The 18387-nt window shown below is 39.3% G+C and overlaps 1 protein-coding gene across 1 annotated transcript; it reads right to left on the reverse strand.

Annotated features, from left to right (window-relative positions):
- Window positions 1-5376: 5376 nt before the first annotated feature.
- zmat3 (zinc finger, matrin-type 3) lies at window positions 5377-15783 on the reverse strand. The gene is made up of 6 exons (XM_062424854.1): window positions 15660-15783; window positions 9148-9890; window positions 8918-9058; window positions 8092-8258; window positions 7723-7826; window positions 5377-5585 (listed from the first exon to the last, which is right to left on the reverse strand). The coding sequence occupies exons 1-6, from the start codon at window positions 15781-15783 to the stop codon at window positions 5377-5379; spliced, it is 1488 nt and encodes a 495-aa protein (XP_062280838.1).
- Window positions 15784-18387: the final 2604 nt, after the last annotated feature.

Consider the following 18387-nt stretch of genomic DNA (forward strand, 5'->3'; position numbering starts at 1 on the left):
CCAGAGTTTGTTTCTCTGTCAAACTGATTCTCCTTTCTTAGGGCTTAGTTAATTTTAGTCAATGTAGAAACACTGGTTGGAGTGACAGTAAGATTGGGTTGAGGTTTTAAGCCTCAAAGAAGATGTTTGCTTTAGTACAGAAACACACATTGATGGGGAAACACTATTCCTCATACTTAACACGTCTTTTGTCCTCCAGAACTCCAACCTCATTAATTCAGATTCAATTTCCTCCAGAAATCTAAAGGTTAATATGAGCACCCAACTATTAGCGAATGTTGGTCCATTTGTTTGTGCCAATCACATATTTAGTAGAAATTAAACTTGTGTCCTTGAACACTCCTCTTATCAGCAGCTGAAAATCTTGTTTTTTACTGACCTGCAGTGGTTAAACTCCTCACCCTGCTGCAGTGATGTACACGTTTCTCCAGTGTCAGTGCACCGTGACATCACTGTAGCTGTAGGTGCTGTAGGTGCAATAAAGCAACCTTCTGTCTGCACACAAATTAGAAGTGAAACAGACTTAAAGCTTTCAACCACAGATGGTAGTAAAACTGAACTTTACAGCCTGGTTTTAAGTTACTCTGAAATGACAGCTACAGTCCAATCATTGAAATGATTTTAAAAAAAACACCAAACTCCTTTTAGTTTAGTCAAAATGAGACCAGTAGTGTCTGATTTCATTGCAGTGAAACAAACATATACAGGTTCCTACCTGACCTCGCAGTATTGCCCATCTACCCTGGTCTGATAAGTCCAACAGTGCAACACATGGACAAACACACAGTTACAAATATGATACACATCCATAACAGCTTCAACTTCTCACCTTGTAAACATTAGGATAAACATTATTATTATTGAGGCAAATAATGACAATGGTAGCAAAGTCTTCACTTAAACTAAACATCATATGGTAACATAATTGTCATTATAAACACCAGTGTCTTTTTTTATATACTCATTGCAAAATAATGATTCTTTCCGATACCTCTTGATAGATACAGCACAGCAAATTATAATCATTTCCAACCTCATAAAAAACATTCATGAACAGCGTCTTCACTGTCATATATTCTGTCTACAGTAGAAACATTTCAACAGATATTAAGTATGACATGCACAAAATAAACCGGGTACAATTTATACAGTGCAATATGTAAAACATCTCTGTCATTTACAACAAAGCACTGAAGCGAGTTCAACATATAACTTTATGGTGCTGAAACACATCAGCGTTCAGTTAACAGCATTGGTTAAAAACAGTGAAAGCAATAATTATCAGTATACTATAGCTATCGACTGTCATATTCTCTAACAAATAAACATAGAAATAGAAACAGTAGCCCAGGTATTTAAACTATTTCAACATGTTACCAGACTAAACAACAACTAAACAACCCTTTTTTTTTAATCAACATTAATGTCATCAAATCCATTTTAGAGCAGAGCAAAAGTGCTCTTTGATGAAATATTAAGTCTGTAAATGACGACAAGGTCATGAAGATGCCTTTATTTACCACAGTGTCTCATGATTTTGTTGGCTTTCGACTGCTTTAAAACATTAGTGTTACAACTGAAGATCCTCAGATGCAGTATAGTATTTCACTGCAACAAAGTCAATCCAAAAGTATCACTTTAAAAAAAACTACTTAACGAGCAGTTTACCAGATATTTGATATGTTTTATGTCATTGACTACAGATTGTGTAACAATCCCATTACCACATTTTCTTGAATCAAGTCAAATTAATCAAGATATCTTGTTTATAGGGTTGTAGATATCAATCTATTTATTACACATCAGCTTCCCGAATAAGAAAAACTGTGAATAGAAACAATTAGATAGAAAGTCCTTTTTCATATTATATATATTTCTTGTAGTGTTCACTTTCAAGCTCATTCAAAGCAGGAAAGAGTCTTTGGTTCAACCTTTCAGTACATGTTTAAAAATCCATGTAAATTGAATGTTGTGTAAGTCATCTTATGGCCTCCTGCGGTGTTCTGACTCATATGGTGACAAGAAACAAAACCAGTCTACAACCACAATCTGCTGTTATGGTTGTGATATCTGGATTAGAACAATGCTTTCCAACCTGGGACAAGATTATTTCAGGACTAAGAAAAAAACGTTTCACTTACACAAAGTCATGTTTATTTTTTGGCAGCCTTTCTCTAAATGTTTTGCTTTTTCCTTTTGAAATCAAGGATACTTTTCACCTTTTCTTGGCCTCTAATTAACCTATAAGGTTCCTATTGAGTTCAGTCCATCAGGCAACATCAAACTAAACATGGCAATGAGATGTCGCCTCATTTTAATGGATTAGAAGCCAAACAGATTGGGAACCACTGGTTAAGAGGGTCCGAATATGACTGCACAGTGAAAAAAAGCAGGTTCAAGACTTTTTAGATGATGCATGATAGGAGTCTGTTAGTTCCCGCGAATCTACTCATGTTCTTCATTCCTTTACTGTGTATTATTTCATTTGATGAAAATGTCTATGCAGTAGCTGTATCGGAGTGTAATTCTAGTTTTGAATCCAGGAGCCTGTAAACATAACAAAAGGTTATGTTACCTATGTAAGACAAAGCATGTTATTTTGAGGAGGAGGGGGAGAAATGCTAATAACAGATAGTAATGCCATCTAAAGTAAAGAATTCATAAACTAGCTGTGTTGCACCCACATCTCTGCTTTCATCAGCTTTGCCCGTTTTGATTAAACTGTACAGCACACTGAACCTGCGTTCTCTCTCTCTCTCTCTCTCTCTCCACCACAGTACCTTGTCTTCACAGTGCTATTCTCCTGAGTGTCCTCATGTGTGCGATCAGGTGTGTGTTTGTGCTCTAGAGACAAGTGTAAGATGTGAACAGCTGCCTCTCCCCACAGCTAAATATGCCAAACCAGAGAGAAGGCCAGGATATTGCTTTCATTTCACTTTACAACACATGTAATTATGTGACCTGATCTGGCCTTTGACTGATTGAATTATATTTGAGTGTGTGTGCACATCTGTGTGTGAACCGATTTAATGCAGGCAAAGCTGGGAAAGCAAATTTAAAGTGGAATAGAACTGGACACACAGCGGAAAATAAGCGAAAACACACGAAAAAAAGGAATCATTCATACTATAACAAATAAGTGCAAATGAGTGTATTGAGATAGTATGAAGACCAAAGTCTGCATGCTCAGAAAAGTAAATCCTCAACTAAATTCTTGTGAACTGAAAAGGTGAAAAATGTCAGCATCTCTGAATGTATCTGCAAAACCATTTTTACTGCTACATAAAATATTTTGATGTGGAAAAAGGACCAAAGAATTTGAGTTTCACACAATAAATAGGTTGATTTTTTTTTTACCCTCTCAATGTCTTCTGTCATGCAGCATTGATCACAGCGAACATTAAAGGCACAGTACACTCTTTTAGTCATTTTAAAGTATAACTGTAGAACTCCAAATGCCTTGTGACTGCACTGTGTTCAGCTCAGCGCCAAGACACCCGGGCACAGGAACAGAAAATCACATAAACACAAAATCTAATTTGATGCCAATTACATAACTGATCTTTTCAAGATGGGCTAAACACTGAAAAACAGCTGGACCTGGGTCATACGGGGTAAAAAAAGAAAAGAAAAAAAAAAGTCACTCCTACTGCAGCTGTTTCACACTGCAGTAAAACCTGGTTACGTCCTCCATTGGGATTCTAGATTGAGTGGGAGAATTGAATGATATGTCTTACAACCAGAAACCTCCACAAACTCTGCGCACTTTCATTTGCAATTTGCAATCTAATTAGAAGTTTGGAGTTAAATGCTTCCTGCTTGCACGCATCACAATGAATTTCCGACGTGTTTGCACATTTTTGCCTCACAATGCCTGCTTGGCTGGTTGTCAGGGCAGAGATTCAGTCTGCCTCAAAAGGAAGTTTATTTCAGAGACAACCACTCCTGGCATGTGGTCCTTCTAAACAGTCAAAATGATGAGACTAGCAGCTTTTAACTACACACTGTTACTCTAACAATGAACAAACAAACCACCCACAGAGGTATGGAGGGCTTTAACAGTAAAATCCACACACAAACATACAGTGCTGATAGGTAGACATTCAGTCAGTGCACACTTTGTACAAGATTCCTGATAATCATTAAATAGATTATGAATATTTACATTATACGATAGGCTAACATTAACCAAATAATCAATAGTATTTGTGTATATTACTCTATATTTACATCTAAAATGTAATTTGAGGATATTTACATAACATTTGTGTGGATTTACTACAGGGAGAGAGATGACACAGAATATAGAAAATCCCAAGATTAGATTGGTTTCCACTACATTGCCAAAATGGCTAGCCAAAGCTTACTCTTTAGCGTAATTCCCACTAAAGGCACAAACAAGGCTAGCCAGGGGTGTAGCCTTTAGCCTGATACAACAGATTCATGTAACACTGTTTCTACCAGATGATGGTGGTTGTGCTTTGTCTTCAGATCAGCAAATAGTGCTTCGGATTTTATTATCTGTATCAAATTATAAAGATGTTGAATTCACTCTTTTGTGTCCTGCGTGGCTTTATAAGTGGCCCTGAAGTCCCTAATGCAGGGCCTGTAAAAATACACGTATGGCTGTTTCACAGACAAGATTTGAAAAGTCTTAAGCTAAAACTTTGTACTCAGTGATGATTATTTTGCTTAGAATGAGACTTGTACTGACCTAAAAGTATTTGGCTCTATGTCTCTGTTCCCTCTCAGTGCTCAAACCCTCTGCATGATCTTCTACTTTTGTGTTATTGTGTCTCCTCTCTTTTCCTGTTCGCTCTCTGTACACCCGTCTAGTGCTCTCTCTCTTTAGTCTGAAAAAGCTTAAGATCTTCTAGCAGTTCATTTGTATTTACAGGATAGTTGCTCAGAAACAGTGTAATAAAAGGTGATGGATCAAAAATGCTATTTAATACATTTAAAAACAGACTTAGAGTTTTTATTTTGCTTTTATAATCTGCTTAGGATTTTGGAAAAATGTAAAGTTGTATGCTAATATCCATCATTCACTGCACACGTTACATCCTGCTTTGCTTCCACTGACTGAATTTCAGGAAATGGGTAATACCCAGATCAAATAAATCCATCAAAAAAGCTTCATACGATGGAGCAATAAGTCAAATATGAGGATTTAAATGTTTGATTCATATATCAAATGGATTGCAACAAGATCTTGAGGCCATCTGACTAATCTCCTCACTAAAAATGCCTCTAAAAAAGTATTTGCTTCCCTGCACTTTGGTCTTGTGCTGTCTCTCTGCCCTTTTCTGTCCCACTTCTTAGTCTGCTAGTCTTCATCTCCCCTCTTCCACCCCCCTTCCTCCCTTCTGGTGTCTCTTAGCTGTAGCCCAGGTTCTCCATCTCGTTGCGGTATCTTAACTCGGATACTTTAGCTTTGTGCTGCTTGCTCTCCAGATGTTGCCTGAAGTCTGTTTCCTGTTCGGCCCCGCAGTTGCACATGGAGCAGTAGAACTGTCCGCTGGGGGTCACGCACATAGCTAAGTCCCTGGGGATGCGCTGCCTTGGTCTGGGGTTGTAATATGGCCCTTTGGGGAGAAATAGAAGGACATGAGAAAAGAAGTTAGGAGAGGCGATAAAGAGGCTGATTTATACCAGACTTATCAATCATGACAGCTGGATGGATACTATAATATAGTTATAAGAAGATGTAAGATCACATTTTTAAATGTTTAATAAGGTACAGTATTTGTTAACAATTAAAACTTTTCCTGTGAAGGCATATTTTGTAACATCACAACTATGTTTTACTATATTGTCAGTCATTACATTTATGGGTGCCCACAGGAAGAGTTATAGTTGTTGGCAAATGCATTAGTTAACACTTAAAACTATTTAAAACTACATTGTAGTGTAATATAAACCTTGTATTAATTGTTTATAAATTGCTTATAAATGCTAAATAAAAAATTAACTGTAACAAACTGTTTTTTATTATCAGTTATTTATCCAAAAATATTCTGATTACAAACATATAAAGCCAGCAAATGTTTGATATTTTTCTTTGATAAATAACCTAGATACATTGATTGATTATTAGAATATATTGAACCACCAATCATTCTTTACACATGAAATTTCTGTCGTACCCAAAATCACATAAGAAAACAGATTCAAATATAGAGGAGCAGAATGCCTTGATGTATAACTGACAGGTGTGGTAAAGATACACAAAACCACTAAGTCATCTGGGATTACAATTAAGTGGATCAGTGGAAAAAATGAGAGTATCGCTTGTTAGTGTGAGTGTGTGTTAACACAGCAGAAAAACGAGACGAACATAAGGAGAGAGATAAAAAGACAGTGAGAAGGCAACCGCAGAAGAGAGTGCAGCTATTTTGGGGTTTGTCCATCAAGAAAACTGATTAAATCAGCAGAACGTTGTGGTGTGTGTGTGCGTGAGAGAGAGAGAGAGAGAGAGAGAGAGAGAGAGAGAGAGAGAGAGAGAGAGAGAGAGAGAGAGAGAGAGAGAGAGAGAGAGAGAGAGAGAGAGAGAGAGAGAGAGAGAGAGAGAGAGAGAGAGAGAGAGATAGACATATTGTAAGTGAGGGAGAGTGGGAGAGGAAGGGAACTGGCTTTACTGGATGATTTATGTTTTATCTTAAGCTGAGGGGCTAGTGTTTCTGTCTGTGGAGTAAAAGACGGCAAGGAAGAGATGGTTCTTTGACGTCAGTAGAAAGTCTGATGTTACTCTACTCTGTATCTGTTTTCACAAACACACAAAGCCGAGTGCAGGCGGTCACACCAACACACACAGGAAACATTGTGAAGCAAAAAAGTAGCTTTCAAACAAAAGGTTGGCACATCCTGCTTAGTATTCGGTCTGATGAAACATGGGTAAAATTGAATTTATAGAAATACAGTTGCTGATGTCTTGTGAGTCTTTCCAATAACTGGGTTGACGAGTGAGTATTTAGAGTTAGAAACTAAATCAAATTTCTGTATTTTGCGTGCAAAATTCTAATACAATACAGCACCATTGCTACAGCGAAGAAACACGCTCGAAAGCTGTTCATACTAATGTGTCTACTGGTAGAGTATGCTTCAATGAACCATTAAAATTGCAAGTAAAAATGTTATTATACTAATTATCCATATGTCACAGTCTATTTTTAGGAATAAAATGTTTCATCTAGTGTGTTGACTGCATCTTTTCAGCCAGCTGCATCAATGTATTTGCGCTGATGAATTCTGACATCAGTAGATGGAATAACTGCATATGATTTTTTATTTCTCCCTTTTTTTTCTCTATTTGCCCCCAGGGTAGCTCAGTCAGCTATCGGAGTTGAGAATTGCATTCTGGACAGCCAAGTAGACTTCCCAGCATATATAGGGCATTATAGATTATATCACACAGTATGAAACATCCTAGATGTGTGCCCAGTTGCACGCCATCCTGCACTTTCAGTTTCACAGTGGACTGATGCAGATGCTAGTGCAAAAGAAGCACTGGAGTGTGTCACAATTGAAGCTTTACATTTTTGTATATGGCCTAATATTTCATATTTGTTGTGGTCATGATTTTTAGAAGTGTCCCACATATGTGGTCTGCTATATCTGCTGGCTATATCTTTTTATTATTTTATTGCAGCTAAAACAGATTATTTTTGTAATGAAAATGATATCAGCATTGCCTTTTAATTGAATCACTTTTTAATGTTTTACCTGGCATGGAGGCAGGTAGCTGTTGGCTACGACGATTTTTCACCAGTCTGTACTCACTGCCATCTTTCCTGTTTCTTCTTGGGGTTGCTTCACTACTGCCTTCCCTGAAACAACACATCAAAATCACATCAGTTTGGTCTAAAATGTAGGCAAAACACACCAAATATTTAACTTCTGTCTCCACAAGTGGATTTTTAACACTAAACTGCCCTCTTAAATGTTTTAAGTCTGTTTTACTTCCACATCCACCATCATTACTGGGTGTGGTTAGAAGTGTGCTTTATTGCACCTGTAACAACACCCGACAGTGATGTCATGGGGTCCTGGACCTGTACAGCATGGTGCGCAGTTAAACCACAGAAGCCCTACATGTTGTTGGTGTTCTGCTGAGCCTCAGCGAGCCGTAGTTTCTTGGCATGGTTCTTGCCCTGGTAGTGGGCCTGTGCAACTGCCGGCGAGCTGAAGGAGGCATCACACAGCTTACAATAGTCGTTCTCTGTGGCCAAAATGACCCGTGTAGCCCCCTTATACAGCGCCTGCGGACACAGGACAAAGCAGTACAGTGTTTGTGGTGAGATGAGTCAGGGAGTAAACACTGAGAATGGCAAAAAAGAAATGTTTAGGTCTTGTGGGAGAAAGAAAGGAATTCCTTGCACAACTAAACTAGAAAATATTCACTGATAAATGTTAATGATTCATGAAATAAATCTCATCTAAACCATGTGATACTTGAGCACAGCACTGTAGTTCATGTTCAAATCATTTTACTTTTGGGTAAGGTAACTTGAAAAAAGGGAGGTTACATTGTGCATAACTCTAAATTAACTCTAAAATAGTAATAGTGCTTCAACAATATAGCAAAATTGAAAATCTAGTATTAACATCTTGTCCTTTTTTAATATTTATTCTGGACTTTCATAGATGGCACTGGAAAAAGGACACTGACAAAAGAAACTGTAAGTAAGTAAATGGATTTTTCTTTTTTAAGCAGTATTCTTTTAGTATAAAAGTGCAGCTAGAATGAGTGAGCAGGGACAGAAATTGTTCAAAAGAATGAATGTGCACTTCTCTACCACCTCCTCAGAGGAATATAACCTCTATCAGCAGATTGTCCACTTCTGCAGTACTCCCACCTCCTCAACTAGCACTTTATTTCTCGGTTGTTTGGTGCTGAAATGTTGAGTTTGTGCCTGACCTGCTTCCCAGTGTCACTGTCGGTGGACCCTGAGCCGAGGGCCGTCTGGCCATCCGCCTCGAGGACCTCTGGGATCCTGATGGCAGGCGGCTGTTGACTACCAGCGTAGAAATTTCTCAGCTTTTTACTGTGGTTCTTCCCCTATAGGGAGGGATAGGAATATTTGTGTGTGTGTATGCATGTGTCTTAATGTTTTACATGCATGTGTGTGTATGCTTGATTCAACTAACCTGGTAGTGAGCCTGTGCCTGCTGAGCAGAGTTGAGGGTAACGTTGCAGAGTTTACAGTACAGCGGTTTACACAGTTCTTCCAGCCCCAGAGAGTCCTCCTGCTCCTCCATGCCCAGCGGAGAGCCCTCGTCCTGTGGCTGCTCACTGGCTGGGGCTGCCTGACCCAGGAGAGGACCAGGTATGAGACCGGACACTGGGGCTGGGATGAGGACTGGTCCTAGGGGCCTTGGGGGTAGCTGTGAGTGGTCTGGGACTGGAGTGAGAGGGCAGGATAGGGGGCTGGGAGGGAGCGGGTATCTGCCAGCTCCGGGCGCCACTACAGGTGGGGGCATCAGTGCATGTGCAGGATTTAGAGGTGGAGGCCCCAATGGTTGTGTGAGGTCCATGGCTGAAGGCACCATTGCTTGTGTGAGGTCTATCGGTGGTGGCCCCAAGGTGTGTGCCATTGGTGGAGGCCCCAGTGGCTGCAGGGGAGCCATTGGAGGAGGGCCTAAATTGTGTGTAGGGGGAATAGGAGGAGGCCTTAAGGTGTGAGTAGCAGTGATTGGAGGGGGCCCAAGGGTCTGGGTGGGAGCCATAGTTGGGGGTCCAATTGCTTGAGCAGGGACCATTGGTGGTGGGCCGAGAGGCTGTGTAGGCGCCATTGGTGGAGGTCCTAGCTGGTGCAGACAGTCCATATGATGGAAGGGCTGCTGTGGATGGCTGAAGAGACTGAGAGGAGGCTTTAACATGGTCTCAGGGCCTGGAGAGAGAGGAGGGTATGCAATATATATACAGTCAACATTACTTCTGAACACTTTTCTTCAAGAAAATGTAACATCTTGATGGCAGTGAAGTCAGTAAACATTCAATTAAATTGCTGTTTCCATATTTTCTTTGAATAGCATGACAATATTTATATTTTAAGGCTAGATGGCCATAAAAGCTTGAAACACTGGTATGAGCATTAGTTGTATTCTATTTAAGGAAACTAGAAAGCAGTCATGAAGTTCATACAAAAATAGAACCAACTCAGATTTGTTTTACTGTGCATCTGGATCTGGGCCTGCATCAAAGTACACACAATGATATACAATCACCACAGATATCTTAGGAATATAAGGGCTCAGTACACAGATGATTTCTGGAAGTTCTTAAGTGTGTCAGAAAAAACATTTTCCAGACCTGTTTAAATAGGTTATGTACCAAATTTGGTGAAAATTGAATGGAACGTGTAGGAGAGGAACAAAATATAAAAATGGCAGGAAATCAGTTTTTAAACAGCTATTCTGACTGAAACAAGACATCTAGGAAGATTAATCTTTAGTTTACGCCTGCACAGTTGAAAGGTTTATATAAAAAAGTTCTTTATAAATTGCACTGAAAATTAGGCCATCATATCTCCAAATCTAATTTAAATCAATATAAAGTATATGTACATTTTTTCAGATGCCAACAAAGAAACAAACAAGAAACATAAAAGTAAACCAAAATATAACATCCTTTGCAAAGATATATATGTGATTTAAACTGGATTAGACTTGATGAATGCGTCAAATTTATATTGCGGATTTCATGTCTATAAACAGATTTTGACATTCAGAAGCAACTCCAATGACCAATATAAAGTAACATTAAGAGAAGGCATGTACTTCTCGGAGCCCTGCGGCTGGAGATGTGTAAAGAGATGGGCGAATGGAAACACATTCTCAGACAGAGGAGCTTCACACTCCAGTGGGCATCAGAAAGATTAAGCTGAGCCTGCAGCGCCTGCAGTCATGCATACGGGACATTACACACACATGCACACGCACACACACAAACAGAAACAGTGACAATAAATCCTCAAGCTTTTCTGATCAGAAGAGATCAGAGCCTGAAGTGTGACTGCTTGAATAGGCTGATACAGTGTGTGTGCATGTGTGTGTGTGTGTGTGTGTGTGTGTGTGTGTGTGTGTGTGTGTGTGTGTGTGTGTGCATGGTAGGCATGAGCGTGCGTGTAAGAATAACACAAAGATAAGAGGAATGGCACTGCACTGATTAGCATTTGTGTTTGTTTGTTCTGTGTTAATGCTCTATTTCAATGACAAACAGTGTGTGTCACTGTATGTGTGTGTTTATGTGTGTGAGAGAGAGAGAATGTGTGTGTGTTTAAGAGCACACATTGTTGGGTCAGTAATAGGTCAACAGCTGTGTCAAAACTCACTGTGCTGGAAGCTTTCATCTGGAATTCAATCGGACGCCCAATGACTGTGATTCATGGACCCAAAATAACACATTGGGGTGTTTGTGTTTCCGATTGCTGCTCGATGTCAGTATGTCTGTCCAGTCTGCCTGTCTGTCACCTGGCCTGGCTGACCTCACGAGAAAGGTATGCTGGGTGAGGCACTGACCTTACTATAGTTCTCTCAACTGCAAGATGAGACTGTGGCAGATTGTTTTGTCTATATGCAGCTTCGTACTACTCATCTGCATTGAATATCCCGCTCATGGAAGCTTTTACATTTGCTGTTTTTTGGAGCTGTTTCTCAGAGAATATTCTGTGACTTCCTTAGCAGGAAGCGGCATCGATTTAATTGTAATAAACAGAGAGACTGGATTAGCATTAAGTAGACAGGCTAAGAAAAGCAGCTCTAAGAGAATCTTAAGCTACATCAACAGAACATTTCGACACAGTTCAAGACACACTTTGAATGACATGTGATCTCTGGGAAAAGGACCGCAGAAATGCCACAATTACACTGGCTTATGGGACCAAAAGAAGACAAAATTATTAAAAAATATGGGTTTAATGCTTCAATGAACAAGAATCATTCAAATAAAATGACATTTTGTACACCTAAAAAGGTTAAAATGAGCAAAATGTGTAACTTCTTTTTCAGAAGCTCATGTTTTGCTGATGTTGAATCAGACCAGCCTGACCTGTCAAGGTTAGACACCTCCTTAACGCTTAAACAAACAACATTGAGATCATTCAGAAGCAGATTCACTCACATTACACATGTATCATCAATCTCATGAGCCACAGCCTCATGGGAACGTTCGGACCCCTGAGACAGTCTGCATAGCGGTTCAGAAACCTTTCTATAAAATCACTTACATGCAGAAAGAACAACTGACCCTTTCAGCCTCACATGGTCCATTAAGCAGTTCAGAGGACACAATGTGCCAGTGTAGTGTCCCCTGCACCAGCACACAATAAACATGACTAGGTATCAGTAAGGTAAGCTGAAAATTGTTGCGTTCAAATGTTTTCCTGACATAATCACGGTAAATGGTAAATGGTAAATGGACTGTATTTATATAGCGCCTTTCTAGTCTTAACGACCACTCAAAGCACTTTGCAATACAAGCCAACATTCACCCATTCACACACACACACATCCATCCACTGATGGCAGAGGCCGTCATGCAAGGTACCAACCTGCTCATCAGGAGCTTTGTAGTGTTTCCTCTCCGAAGTGCCCCAAAGTGTTTCTAACAATCATATTGCTGTAGCTGCTGGTATTTTCACTTGAAATAATTCATCCTTCTGTGGAAGGATTACACAGATACCAGAGCAAATGAGCAATAATTGCTGCACTTTATTGACTAACACTACGCTGCCTATACTGACTTAGTCATGATTATGTTTAAGTGTTTAAATAGCAGTGATGACTGTAAGTACGTTTTTTTTTCCTTTTCTTTTTATTATGTATTATGTGTGTTATTATGTGTGTACCAATCTGCTCTTATTATGATACCCTTTTATCATAAAGGCATGCATTATGAACAATGCCTCTTCATCGGATTTGGTCTGAAGAAAAATTAAGCTTAATTATGATGCTCTTTTGTCACTTTTTCTAGCAGGTGTGAAAATCTTCCAGTGAGAGCCCATAATTGCCAACGATCTGAGCAAAACATGTCTTTAATATCTAGTAGAAGTCCAAGAAGCTGCTACAAATCCATTTATATCTAATGCTTAGTGTATTGCATTTAGTTATAAATAGTTCTATGCACACAATGTGGTGAGGGAAACTATCGGTAAATATTCCTCTCTATGATGTGATAAAAAACTGGATCCTCACACAAGAACATCGCAGCTGAGCAAACACTGTAGCTTTGATTATACCACTGCACATATAATAAAAGACAAAATCTGTTTGTTTGACATTACTAAGACAGAGATGTAGGGCTGCTACTAACAATTACTTTCATTATTGATTAATGGTTCACTATTTTCTCCATTAACTGATTCATTGTTTGGTTTATAGTCCACAATCCAAACAATTGTAATATAGTATTTCAAATTTAAGAAGACATAGAGAATTTTCAAAACAGTCAATTAATCAGCTAATCATTGCAGTTCTACAGGGATGTCAAAAAAATCCACAATTATTTGACTTCATTTTGGATGTTACTCTGCTCTAGTTTGAATCTACTGAAGCATGCACTGAATGTAGATAGGCCAAGGTCAGTTTTGTCCTCTTCCTCAGATACCCAGATCCATGCCCACAAAGTCCTGCCTACAGTGATGAAGCACATGTACGCACACGTTGCCGCAGAGTCAAAAAACCTTTGTTGTTTTGCATTCAATGTTTTGAAAAAAAGACGCAATCGACTTTGCAAGTCAAAATCAAGCTCATGTAATGTTGCTCTGAAACAGGAGGAGGCTGGTGATCGGTAGATTTACAACACAGACATGCCCAACATAAAATCTAAGAATACTTTTCTAACAAGTCTCTAAAAATCAAAAGGAAAGCCTGCAGCACATTTTCTCAACTAGAAACTACGTCAGAAGTTACTTCATCCCTTGTCAGATTTTTTAGCTTGACTCAAGTGTTCTTGGTTTGCTGTGAGACACACACACACACACCCACACACACCTACACACACACACACACACACACACACACACACACACACACACACACTAAAACGCCCCGTCCTGTCCTGCAGCCTGATAATCTCATTGCGTCCACTGAGAATCTCTAAATAGGCCAAGTGTTCATTTTCTCCAGAGCTTCTCTTGCTATACTGTGTTGTGTCACATCAATTATGGAGCGATGAGAAGCACGTGCCTTCTGCACTTATTCCATCAGCTTCAGTGGCCATTGGATGAGCGCAGAAATACGTTATGGTGTACTTTGCGCTTCACGTACTGCACTGTCACAATTAAATCTCTGATCCTCATTTATATCTCAATGTCACCAAAGGTTCAAACGGTGCTCCTCTGCTGCTGATCTTATTAATGGAGTTATCTTTTATCATGGGATTAACTTGATTTATTAACATAAAGTATGCAGTATTCCACTTCAAGGACTCTGAGCATTTTTCACCTGGCACCCATGCATTAGACTGCTATTTCTCGATAGATTGGTAACTATCCACTCTTCCATTTATAGGTAACAATTAGCAGGTCCCAACTCATGTTCATCAGTCTGAGCAAATAGATGCCTCACAGGGAAAGCACAGTTTTTTCCCCTATTGTTGATTGTTTTTTTGATTTTTAAAGAATACAATTCATAAATACTAATAGACAAAAGCTGATCCTGTCCAAAACTGTGTCTTAAATTGTTGTTTTAAGCTTCCAAAAAGTAAGTAAATTATGAAGTATTCAGTTCATAATAAAAAAAGCAGAGAGAGGCACACAGATCCTCATGAGTTAGAGCTTAATTCAACAAATGTTTGGTATTTTCTACTTCCTAAATGAGTTAAATGATGAATCGATAGATGTTCTATTGACTCACAAACTGATTAATCAGCAACTTTTTCAGCACTATACATGTATTTACAGTTCTTTAGAATAACTTTCATTCATTTTCAAACTAAGACTTCATTCAGTGTACACTATTTTATCATGACAGAGGCTGAAATCTGAGGGATATCATGAGGTGACTGGATCAGGGTCATGCTGTAAATATGGATCACCTTGCACAACAACACATACTGGCCTCAAGTCCTTAAAAACCCCTGGCAGCAACTGTGCAGATGCAACGAATTAGAAACACTTGAAGCAGAATTGCTCCATGTCACCATCAGCTGTGCATATTGACCAGAGGAGCAAAGCAAACCAAAGCAAAGGAAAAGCGGAATGAACAGACCACTTGATTGACTGCCATACTCGAGAGATGAAAGGGAACATTGCATTGAGACTGCACACTGCTTCAAATTACAGTCAGACATCAGCTCAACCCAGGAGTCTCCCAGGAACATACAGAGCTCCTCCACAGTATAAGATACCATTAGAGTTAAATCGACAACCTCAGCTTTTGGCATCGCAGCATCCAAATGCTTTCTAAGCTGCACAGAATGGTGGCTGGTGCACCCCTTTACATGACATTATGATGATGAGGATGATGATGTGGATGATGTGGATGATGATGATGATGATGACAGCAGCACGGGGCAACCGGCTTCAACATCCAATTTCCTCTGTACTTAGTGCAGATGTCTCTGGTTAGATTTGCTCCATCCCTGCACATTAGCGCACAATAAAAACCTGCAGACAGTCACTCAGGGGGGAGAACCTGTATGGAAAGCCTCTCCTTACCTGGCAAACGGGGGAGATAATGGCTGCTGTCACCATAGCTGACAGGCGGCGAAGTGTAATTTCTGCAGTACTCTGCACTCTGGTAGTACGCTGCATCCCCGTGCTTCAGCTGTAGCGCCATCATTGCAGTCACATCCCTTTGCCAACTTCTTCTCTCCAATAAACCGGGCGGCCGGGCAGGATGACAGTCCCAACCACACGCTCAGACACCGCGGTGCGCACAGGAGGGGTGATCTCCAGAGGACAGCGAAATGTGGAGAGTGGCAAACAGCAACTAAACACGCTCACCCCCAATTTTTAAACATATGTCCTTCCTTTTTTATATTTAAAATCAATAAAATTGTTATCAGCGCAGGATTTTTATTTTTATTTAAAGAGATAAACGCTGCTGAGGTTTTCCGGCGTCCCTGCCCCTCCTCGTTGGTACAGTCCATTTCCGATGCCACCGCTGCTGATTTGCATGGGTGGCAATCATGACACATTGTATAAATATGTTACACCTCACTCCGATCACCCGTGTTGGCTATTTATGATAAATCTACTGGGAAAACAGCCGGTCTGGCCGTGTGATGCAAATGCTGATAAATATATTGGCAAATGACATAAAAGGCTTTAGGATTAGGATTAGACATGGAGGCTTACATTAATAAACTGCTATGTTATTTATTATAAGACCAATACTACTAATAACAACTAAAATAAATAAATAAATAAATAATGTAGTAGTGGTTGTAGTGGTATTAGTGGTAGAATTAGTAATGGTAGTAGTAGCAGTAGTAGGCTAGTACTAGTAGTCTAGTAGTGGTAGTAATAGTAGTAGTGGTGGTAGTATAAAGGGCATTCTTCTTCTTCTTCTTCTTCTTCTTCTTCTTCTTCTTCTTCTTCTTCTTCTTCTTCTTCTCATAATAATAATATAGTGTGCAATCTGTACATATTGTAAATATAACACTGCTATACATATTTGCATATATTTTATTAGGCCTAGTATTTATTACATCTATAGACGAGTGACGAGTGGAGGAACAATGATTGCAAACACTTCCACATGGGTTAATTATATGGTGCAATAAAGCAGTTGACATCCAATCTTGCTCTGTGGCATCATGTACAAGAAATGCTGAGCAGGCACAGTTGATTCTGCAGATGTCAAGAGGAAAAGATCTAAGTGACTTTGAAAGAGGGTTCATCGTTGGTTCATGGATGGCAGGAACCTCAGTCACAATGTTTCAGTATAGGAACAGTGACTAAAATGACATCTGCATTTAGATCTTTTGGAGAGACATCAATATATAGAGTTGGAAATTGTGGTCCACATCACACATTTGATTATTGCAATGCTTGTGCATTAGTGTGATATATGAGGAAAAACAGAAAAGCAACTCTCATTGAACCCTACAGTGAGGGGATCCCGTGCCTGTGTTATGCTGTTTAGGGCATTTTGCTGTTATAGTTAGGGTCCACTTGTCCCCTTAGAGAGAAAGAGGCACTACAAATCAGTACAAAGTTGTTCTAATTGATCACCTTTATCTATATGATGAAACATTTCTATCCCAATGGGAGTGGTCTCTTCCAGGATGACAATGCCCCCATCCAAAGGCCACGAGGGGTCAATGAATGGTTTGATGAATATGAAAGCGATGTGAATCATGAGCTATGACCTTCACAGTCAACCGATCTCAACCCAATTGAACACTTATGTGAAATTTTGAACTGGCATGTTAGACAGTGCTCTCCACGACCATCATCAAAACACCAAATGAGGGAATATCTTTTGGAAGAATGCTGTTCATCCCTCCAGTAGAGTTCAGAGGCTTGTTGCATTAATGTTAAGGTGCATTGAAGCTGTTCTGGTGGCATGTGGTGGCCCAACACCTTACTAAGACACTATATGTTGGTTGTTCCTTTAATTTGTCACATGTCTGTATATCCTATAGTCCATATAGTAAGCTACACTAAAGCTCTTCATTTGTGACTTTTAACAAGTTAATATACTATAATGACTGCATTCATGATTTTTGCACATACTGTATACGTCTTACCTATAGCGCCAATACATATTTTCACAATTCATTTATATTCTTTAATGAAGTCTAATGTATTGCAATGTATATATTGTACATCTTTGGTGTGGCATTTAAGTTCTTTTTTTATTGGCTCCACACAAGTAAACTCTGCTTTGAACAATAATGTGTGTCTGATATTTTTTTTTCCACAATAAAAGTATAATTGCCAATCCTTAAAAAGGCATCTGTCACTCAGTCAGTAAAAATTCAATATTTATGAATATTTAAATATTTTTATTTCAGAAATTGAACTGCTGGACAAAAGATCTCTCATACTTTCCCCACTGAGCGGGGAAATTAAATCAATGAATCAATAAATATAAACTAAAAGTGTTTTGCTCTCAGCTATGTGTGACCCCATCATCACCTCCTGTCAGACTCTGAAAAGATTCCTGCTCAACATCCTTGATGAGGCTATTACAGAAATGGAAAGAAAGATGCAAACTTTATCCAGTCTTGTACACAAATCTAGTGCGTTTCTAGAGTCCACCTTGTAGCGCCCTCTGCATGTGCTTGCTGGCACTGCAGCAGACAATGTGAGAAATGAAATTGTTGCAAAACCAATGTTGGTCAGGAAATGCCAAAATGTGACATACCTGTCTGCTGTGTGTAAACACATGCAGAGTTATAAGGAAGCTTTTTCCTGTGTTGCATAAATTGTATGT

The sequence above is a fragment of the Scomber scombrus genome, chromosome 8 (genome assembly GCF_963691925.1).
Source record: "Scomber scombrus chromosome 8, fScoSco1.1, whole genome shotgun sequence".
In the NCBI taxonomy this organism is placed as follows: domain Eukaryota; kingdom Metazoa; phylum Chordata; class Actinopteri; order Scombriformes; family Scombridae; genus Scomber; species Scomber scombrus.

Coding starts and splice junctions, on each gene's coding strand:
- zmat3 (XM_062424854.1), bottom strand. CDS start 15,783: ATGATGGCGCTACAGCTGAAGCACGGGGATGCAGCGTACTACCAGAGT. Junction 9,059..9,147: donor AGGCACAGGCTCACTACCAG/GTTAGTTGAATC, acceptor CCCTCCCTATAG/GGGAAGAACCACAGTAAAAA. Junction 5,586..7,722: donor GCTACCTGCCTCCATGCCAG/GTAAAACATTAA, acceptor TTCTCCCCAAAG/GGCCATATTACAACCCCAGA.